Here is a 9715-nt window from a genome sequence, read left to right on the forward strand (position 1 = left end):
TATTTGATTATACACAGGCTGTCCAAAATGATATTCAGGCAATGTATTATTCACAATAGTAACAAGTAAAATATTGGTCTCTTATCCTCTATTCTGTATCAGTATGTTTTTCCCGTGTACCACGATCAATGAATTACAGACACAGGGCATCCTGGTCAGTGACATTACGTCAGATATGTCAAAGCTACACTTGCGATGTTGTTCCTTTGAAGACTTGCCTAGCTAGCTGCTGGGATAGGTTTTGTTGTAACATTGGTTTTGTCACAGTTTGTGTTTTGAACATTGATGTTGGGGTCGTTCATGCCTGAGACAGTGGAGATCTGGTTGGCTTTGCCGAGGTTCTTGATGATATTGATGTTGTATTTGGCAGTTTCCACAAAGCTGTTTTCTAGTAACCAACCATCTGACTCACCCTCCAAATCTCCTAGCAGGAGGACATTCCTCATTGCTGTTTGTAGGTACCGGACACCAATAAGGACAGAGAGCTGTAAGAAACAGTTAATAGTTAAACAAGAGTTTAAATTACAGCCTCAATCCTACCACTAAGTCAGCTGACTTGTGTATTTACAGGCTTAATAAATAATACTGAATAAAGCAGACAAATTCCTTACCCCAGCAGTATATCAAACCACTCTCCCAATTAACTGCATTTTTGTAGAAAGAAAAATACCAGGGAGAGAGTGATTGATTCTTTTTTTGTCTCCATTAATCAGGTATCATTCCCACTTGGATGTTATTGGCACATCAATACCCAGAATTACTCAGGAACACTGCAGCCTCAGAGACTATAACTAATTGCTGTAGAATGGATGATCAATTAATGGAACTATCAGTCACCATGGGGAAAAAAAAGAATAGATTGTAGTGTGTTAATTTCAGTGGATTTCTTTTTTTCCACTGACCTTGATTAAATCAGTATTTCCTCCAAGGAGTCCATTCATGTGGAAGCCAGATGTGTTCTACATGCCAACGCACTGAAATTAAGAAGGATTGCCTATAGCAGAGGCTCAAATATAAATATAGGAAAAAGCCCCACTTCCATAGTTCTCCGGAAATTGAGATCATGGTGCCCGTGTGTCAATGTTTAAGAGAGCGGAGAGAGCCAGCTCCCAGCTTTCTCAAGGTGCTGCCAAAGGCCTGTTGTTTCTGGCACCACAACCACATCCAGCACTGCTGGAGGACTGTTGGGAACTATTTTAATTACAGTGCTAATATTCATGCAATACAGCAATAATCAGAAAATGAAAACTTGCTAAAAAGGGAAGAAACCCATATTTTAGCCTATGCTATCGTGGAGTCCTTTACCTGTGGATGACAACATTCAGTTTACAGCCAGTAGAAAGAGTGCATCTTCACAGGTGTATGTGCTTGCCTGTGAATGCTTATTTTGATTGTATAATAAGCAGTCTAATCTACATCTAAAAAGGTATGCCATATTCGCAAGTACTGGCCATGGGATGAAGTTATGGAATGCAAAAAGGAGGCTTTGAGATAGTAGTACCTATGCTGAATTTTTCCTATGAAGTTAATGTATTTGGCTGAAGACCTGTTCATGTTTTTTATATTCTTTTTAAAACTGACTTAAAACAGTCTTCAGACCTCATTTCTGTGCAGTTGTCACTGCATGCATCATCCTGTAATTGATCCAATAAATGCTTCAGGGAAGGGAATATGCCATAGTCTACTAAAAAAGCTCTGCAAACATGCAGGATTATATACACCATTTCTAATAGTTCTTATCTTCCGTGAGATTTGCTTCTGTGCTGGGAAGTTGTCTTCACTGAAGGAAATCCTGCAACATTGTTGAAGTGCATTTGGATTTTCTATTGGATACTGAGGCACTCTTCATATGTTACACTCTAGTTATTTGTAGTTATTATGTAGTTAGAGTAGGAAGACTCTGATTAATCTGAGGAGTGTTTTTATGAGGCTTACCTCAAACAACCAAATAAGTAGTGCTGTAATACCAATGGATCTCATAATGACCGTGTAGTACTCCAGCAGGGCCTCTCTGCACCCCGTCACCCAGATATTGAGCTCCTCTGTCAGAAAGTCGTAGTTGTAGTGAGCGCTGTTGTTAGTCAGCTGGTACTGGATACAGGGCCGTGGGGAGCTTGGGTTGCAGCAGCTGAAGGGTACTCCATCCACCAAGAACTTCCCATCAACGTTGCTCTTCAGGCGGCTGCAGCGGGACAGAAAGTTTGGGCATTACAAATCTGTTAGCAGCAAACAGTGTCTGTGATCTTTAATAAAGGCTATAATGCAAATATGCTGCAATGTAGGCATCTCCAATGTAACAACAGGCAAATGGGAATATCTTTCCAACTGGAAAAGTTGTTTACTGCAGGAAAACTGTATTTTTCCTTTCCTGTGTTTCTGAGATGTGGTATCAGCACAGTATTTCACATGGTTCTCAGTACTGTGCATGCAAGATATGTGTTCAGCTTTCGGGGGGGGGGGTGTGTGTGTGTGTGACCTTTTTGGGTATATTTGTGATGAAAATACTCAAGACAGTTTCTGAACTTGTTTATCTTGGTAGAACTCTAGTGGAAGTTTTGGCCCCAGAAATCCTGTTTCACCACTTCTGGATTGATTTTCAGCACAAGCATTCCTTAAGAGAGAGCCTAACACAAGAACAACTTTACATGCCACAGGAATGGCTGGAAATTGTCCACTGGCATTTATTTCACCATTGTAGCCACACGCAATGGCTGGTTCAACACCTGTCTTGAGACTCACAAGGGAGTTTCTACTTCTTATAACTATGCTTTCTGTAACTTTTGAAACTGTTCATGTTTATTGCTAGAAATGATTCCTTCCCTTTCCCTACAAGATCAGGAGAGAAACAAGTGGGAAAGAAGAAAGATAAAGAAATCGGAGAGAGAACAAAAGAATCATATGCTGGAAAGAGAACTGAGTCTCAGATTAATCAAGAGTTTCTGGAACAGTTAAATGAATCCTTGACATCCACTTTCCTTGTATTATCTGCTCTTATGCTAGTGGGCCCTTGTGAGGACTTCTATTCTCAGAAGGCTCTTAAGAGAAATAGATTTTCCATATCATGGAGAGTATCTAATACATTGAGAGATGCTCTCACACTTTGGGGAAGTAGCCTTTAAGCATGTATCTATTATCATGCTCATCACAGATGTCTTATTTCCTGAGGTAGCCCCACAGGTGAGAATCTGTTTTAATGAACACCATGCACTTTAGCCTTTGTTAGGGAGCCAGAATACATGAAAGAACTTTCTCTGAGAGATCCAGCTTTCAGCACTTGCTAATAGTAGAACTTTTAAGATTTTCCAAAACTTTTCCTCATTTATCAGCATTCACAGATCATATTTCCTGCTCCACTGCAGATGATCTAAATTAAATGGGAAGAAGTCGTCTCAAGAAGCTCGTCAGGTGAACAGAAAGCAGAAACACTGTGGTTCAGTGCTCATCCAGCATTTTGGGACTAAATGTATCCTTCATGAAACATAAGGTGCTAGGAAGTTCAGTAGCTGTGGCTGGGCTGGGGTAGCAGAATAACTGCCTTCATTTTATTGCTGTGGCCCTGCTAAATACAACCTCCAGCCTTTGTTTTTCCCTTTCTCTTTTTTGGGGGGTGGTGTGTTTTGTTTAACATTGTGTCAAAAATACCTTCCTGAAAGATCTTTCTAAGTCAGAAAGTTCATCTTTGATTTTTCCCACCTAGGAGTGGCTTAGGTGTGAACTCTTCTCCATCTCAAAGTGTAGGTCTTCACTTTGTGGCCATCATATTCCTGGTAATGGCAACAGAATGAAACCAACGCAAAAGAACTGAAATAATGCATTGAAACCGGACTTAAGTGTGCAAGTTGTGTAAGAGGCAGAGGAAAAACCACTCACTGGGAGGGAAGCAAGAATGGGAGCCAAAGAAGTACAAACAGGAATGCTCAAATGTGAGAGGAGAAAAGAAACCTCACAGAGGCAGGAGAGGAAGGCCGGTACACTGTGAAAGGGAAGCTTTTCCCTGGGCCAGCAGAACGCCCTGCATATTTCAGTGACATGATCCACATACCGCACGGCATCTGAAGTGGTTAAAATGTGATCTCTTACACCGGCTTTTAAGCTTTTCTTTGATCCCAATCACCAATTATTTTTTTTTGCTTCCTGTCACATGTTACAAGGAGGAATCTTCTTCCTACTGATAACATTTGCAATTTCCAGACTTGAGTGATGTCTCCCTGCCATTATGTTTCCTCTTACTAGTGGCAATTAAGGGATGACGTATCTTGGTACTGTTAGAAGGGAAGACCTCAGTAGCAGAGCTGAGAGAGTAAGACACTCGCTGCTATTTGTTGTTGCAATGCAAATTCATTACAGTACTGCAAAGCAAAACTTGCTTTTGAGACTCTGAAAAGGTGATTTTTACCCAACCAATGATAGGACTATACTGCTGTAGCCTGCCTCATCCTCCTGCTTCCCACTGACTCCCCATTTCTTGTCACATCGTGGTGTTGACTATGGAGATGCAGAAGAGAGGGGAGGGAAGAGGATTATGAAGGAAGGTGAAAAGTTCAGTTCATCTGGCAGCATGTCAGCTCTCACATGCTTTGCCTCTTAATCTACCAAGTACTAACTGACGTACAGTGCAAGATAAATCCAAGGAAAATGTTTGGTTCCTTCTCCATCCTTTCTGAACCAGCTGGACTCTGCTTCCAATGATTTCCTATCAAATGATCCACTATTAAATTTTTTGGAAGTTGCTGTATAATTTGGTTACACAGCACCAGCTTGCATTCCTGCATTAAGACGTTCCATCTCAATCAAGATGGGGTTAACCCAATTCACATGCAGTAAAAGAAATTCTGCAGTGCAGTTACTTCTCTCACACATTTCATTGGCATCTTCTCCCTACATGGAACAAAAATTAACCTAACAGTGTATTTTCTAAGTAAGGGCATAGCACAGGTGAACCTGCAGAGGAAAACAGAGCTTGGCTAAGACCCTGGGTAAAACATTACTGTTTTGGCTTGTCTCAAAAATAGAAGGCTGTATATTTTACTTCTGACAATAAGATACTATTCTTAAGTTCCTGTGGACCATCTTTGTTGTCATGTCGCTTTTCAGTGTAGGACCAGGATTTAAATCACCTCTTAGGTCTGTCTGCTTTGTGTCACTGCTGCTTTCCAACTTCTCTCTCAAGAACACTTGTTCTACAGCTTGCTTTATTTCCATGGCCAACTGCCTTACTCATGTTGATGCCCTCTTGGCTATATTCTCCTAGGCCCTGTCCTCCGAAATGTTTGCAGCTCTGTATATATGCTTTGCTTTGATGGTAGTTTCCAGTTGCAAATGCTGTGAAGGTGAGATCTTTGGCCTCTCTTCCTTTGGCTTTACTGACACCAACAAAACAGGATACTTGACAAATGCCAGTCAAGCTTTTTGTGTTTGTCTTTCCCAAGAACATACGTAGCTACTACACTGTCATCAGTGAACACTTATTTTCAGCTTTAGAAAAATGATTATATACTGGATTGCCTACTTTAGTATTTACAAATATTGTTAAGTTTTCTATTTATTGTAAGAATAACCAGACTCTTCTTTTTGGCCATATAATTTCACAATTGCTACATCATGTGAAAAACCACTCCCTTCCTGCCCGAAAAATGCAAGGGTTTTTCTCCTCCTTTTTTATGCCATGTACCTGTTGTTGGCAGTTTCTCATATGTGAACATATAGAACTGAAACTAGATTTGCAGCCTAGTATCTTGAAGGAGGAGGATCTTTCAGTGTTTAGGATTGACTGTGCAATGTACTGATGGTAGAACTTCTTTCTTTCCAGTATCAGCTCACTGTAATGGAAATTTTGAGGTAGCTAATCCGCCACATTAAAAAAGGAAAGATAAATCCTTGCTTTGCTTAGCATCCCTTTTGCTAAAAAGTCAGCAAAAGGCAAGTTCTGACTGTGCACGTAGGTAGCATATATTGTGAGCAACGTGGTCATTCTTTCTGATTAAGAGACAAAGGTCCAGTCAAAACTACTATCTGCCTTCTTGAATGAGGTTTTTTGCCTAGATTTCTTTCGTTATGACTAGTAAATACTTACTCCAGAACTTCCTTGGAAGCCATATTCAGGTAACGATGAGATACCCACTGAATTTCAAACCAGTCTCTAAAGCCATTGTTTCCACAGCACTGGAAACCAATTTGTAACATATCCACTGTTTTCTTTAAGAAACATCGTCCAGGTATGTCTGTGTCCTTATAGAACTTAATAGCATCCCTCAGTCCCAGATAGAGAGACTCTTCCAGCTCGTTCCTCATGGTATAGCACATGAGAGCACCCACCAGGATGCAGAAGGTAAAACAGAAGGTGCACACGATGTAAGGGAGCATAACTAGTTTCCATCGAGAGAACTTGTTGGTATCTGAGCAGTCATAGCAGATTTTGCCACCCAGGAAGTTGATGATACATGCTATGACCCCTACAGAGATCAGCATGTTGGGGACAGAGTTAACATCCCCTTTTGCCATCACTTCGTTGCGCTTCTTGATCTCTATTTTCAGAAAGAGGCCAAGACTGAAGAGAATGATCCCGCTCACTACAGAAACCCAGTTGAGGATCCATAAGATCTGAGCCAATTTGTCCCTCTTAGTTTTGGTGAATTTTACTTTGAGGACAGCCATAGTCGGATCAGAGTTAGGAAATAAAGCGTAGGTCAAGGAAAGCTTGTAAGCTGATTAGAAACATCTATCCAAGGCATGCAGCAGAAATCTGAAGGGGAGAGAGAGAGAGAGATTACTGTCTGTTTGACCAGGTATTTATAGAGGCTACAGGAAACTTCCTGTACAGCCTCACACACTCTGAGCCCTGCCAAGGGAGTCCCCCAGTGACATTTATAGCTTGAATTTCAGCTGTAACAGTTGTTTTTCTTCCTAGTAGCTGATGCAGTGCTGTTTCCTTTAATAACTTTCCCATGTGATCTGCAGATTCTTATTTTTCTCTTCAAAGGTCACAATGATGGGCATAAAATACATTCAGAGAGGAACCCCCCTGAGTTTCAAATCAGTATTTCAGTTTCACAGCTGAAGGAGGACTTCGGTGTTCCAAGGTCTATCTTGTTTTCCCTAGCTATTAGTGGATCTAAGGAAAGATACCATCTTCCCCAGCACTTTTAACCTTGCTTCTCTGCAACACTACTAATGTTGTGTAACTTCTCCTTTGCATCTCTCCAGTTGTATCACAATCACAGGCAGAAAGCAGCTAATAGCAACCAAGATCTAAAACCTGTTGGAGCTGGAGACAATGTGTTTGAGTGTATGCGATGTGCATGTAGAACAATGCTGCAGTACCTCAGGATCAAGCAATGATCTTTTTACCTGTCTTCAATGCTTCTGATGCTTTGCGATTGCCTTTCCTCATTTATATGTTTATAGAGTCATCTAATTCCACTAATACAATGGCATTTATTGACTGTAAAACATAATCCTGTAAATTTGGGGAAATACAGAAGTATAAGCAGCATTATTCTTGTATAATATTTTTTAAGCTAGTGGATGCTACTACTTCACTCTGAATAAAACTGGTATTGGCTAAACCAGCATGAAAACCATCAGCAGACTAGCTGTACAGACTTAGGGCTACACCTACCCACTAAAGGATCCACAGCTGCAACAAAGTTTAACCTGGGGTAATCAGATTGTTGTAGACTACAATTAAAAAAGGTAATGGCATCCCAGCATCTTCATCTGTGCATGTTGGCAGGAGTCAGTTCTGTTTTAGAGGCAAGGAACAGGTTGTTCCATTCATATCAGGATATGGTTAGACATCTTCATGCATTTCAATATAAAAACATTTTAATGCCTGAGAGATCTACTTAATTTTTATTGATTTATTTTCTCCTGCTCTTATAGAGGAAACTACTTCCCCTCAAAACTATTAATTTTTATATATTTTGTACAATACAGAGAAAGTGTGAAAAATGCACAGTATTTTTCTTATTTCCAAAGGTGTTGAGGCCAGCAGTTCTCTGACTTTAAAAACAGGGTGCTGGTTTTAATGATTGTTAAGGCTGATTATCCATTGTGGCTGAATATTGATTCTGATCATACTGTTATAAGCATATCAGTTGTAATTATGAAATACTGATTACTGATAGACACCTCTGTACAAACAAGCTCAGACAACAGTCATTCATAAAATGACAACAGTTTGCTCACACTGATCTTCTACAATATTCTTCAGACCTCATTCAGAAAGATCATGCTCTGCTGGCACAGAATTAAGCCTCCATATGCATTCAGCTGACAGCCTAAGCCTGGAAACAGTATCTTTGATGGCTTCACCAGCTAAGCAGTTCATGACTTGAACTTAAATAGCTGTAGATGGCTGCTGCAAATAGGTTTATTTGCCCGATACTCAGGTCTCAGAGCTCACAATAGAGAGAATCTGTTGTGAAATCCCCTAGCTGCTGATACGCAACTCATGTTCAATGGCCAGTGTATATGAATGCATCACTCCCTGTTCATTACTACGAAAAACACTTGTGTATTTACACAGTGCCTCTGAAATGTTAGGCACATGTGTAATTACAGTGTCACTGAGAACACCCTGCTTGCCAAACATTGCTTTAATGTTTGAATAAAAGTTGTAAACAGTTGTACCTTTATTTAAAAATCTATCACTCAAGAAGCATTGTTGATTTTGGACGACTTTGTCATATTCGATCCATAAAGAAACTTGAAGCTGAATTCCATAAGCAGGGGTACATTCCATCTCATACAGCTATTCTGACAGAGCTCCCTCACCCATTTTTAGATGCCTGAAGTTAAAATAATGAAAAATTTCTGTGCAAAAGCAACTCTCCTCGTAAGTAAGTCCTTGTCTCCAGTAGTTCTCATCTGGTATTTCCAGCTTCCTCAGTGCAATTTCAATATTGTTGTAGGACCAAATTTCATGGAATATTCACATGTATCTAACAGAGGTACTACAGTCCTCTAGTGCAGTAAGACCTGCTCTTTCATATGAGCTGTACTGCCAGAGGAGAAGGGGGGAAATGACTGGTTGTTGTAGTGCAGTGATCACATGATGACTGACCCTGTCTGTCACAGATACACCTGGGATTGCACAAAGATACACTGTGCTTCTCATGAAACTTTGAGTGCATTGAGTTTGGGACAGAAGAACAACTTACCTACTCTGTTCCTGCATTCCCAGCTTCTGTGTGGATACTTCTCTTTGAATCATTTTTTCCTATTATTTACTGAATTTATTTTAGATAACGAGATGACTCTCTTCCCATCGTGATGAGTTTTGTACATTATTCTTTCCCTAACTCTTCAATGAAGTATTGAACATATTTATTAGCATAAGATGTATTGGAATTCACTTTTTTTTTGTTATCATAACGAAGACATTTCTTCCAGCTGAAAGAACTGAGGTGCAGTTATGAGTTAGAACTGTTATTGTCTTGTTCTGCAATATGCATCTGTTCTTCTCCAAGTTACATCTGGCAGTGGGCTACTGTAAAACCACCAATGCTCCCAGTAGTTCAATGGAACTAACACCTTTATCAAAGTTCTTTGAAACACACCATGCCATTGCACATGAGGCACTCCAGACGTATGAAGCACATACACACAGACATTTTTATCCCAGCTATGGGAGAACAAGTGAATTTATTCTATAAAGGGAGAAATACTTCTTTCAACAGAGGAACCCAAATAAATGTGGACATCACTCCCATAT

General features: G+C 40.1%; 1 protein-coding gene across 1 annotated transcript; it reads right to left on the bottom strand.

Moving 5' to 3' along the window:
- LOC130596378 (photoreceptor outer segment membrane glycoprotein 2) lies at positions 1-6655 on the bottom strand. Its single transcript, XM_057403910.1, has 3 exons — positions 6074-6655; positions 1936-2182; positions 1-485 (listed from the first exon to the last, which is right to left on the bottom strand). The coding sequence occupies exons 1-3, from the start codon at positions 6652-6654 to the stop codon at positions 219-221; spliced, it is 1095 nt and encodes a 364-aa protein (XP_057259893.1). The 5' UTR covers position 6655; the 3' UTR covers positions 1-218.
- Between the last annotated feature and the right edge of the window lie 3060 nt (positions 6656-9715).

Source organism: Pezoporus wallicus, unplaced genomic scaffold (assembly GCF_028554395.1).
Source record: "Pezoporus wallicus isolate ANWC-B61680 ecotype Strahan unplaced genomic scaffold, APGP_CSIRO_Pwel_v1 contig_8673, whole genome shotgun sequence".
NCBI lineage: Eukaryota > Metazoa > Chordata > Aves > Psittaciformes > Psittacidae > Pezoporus > Pezoporus wallicus.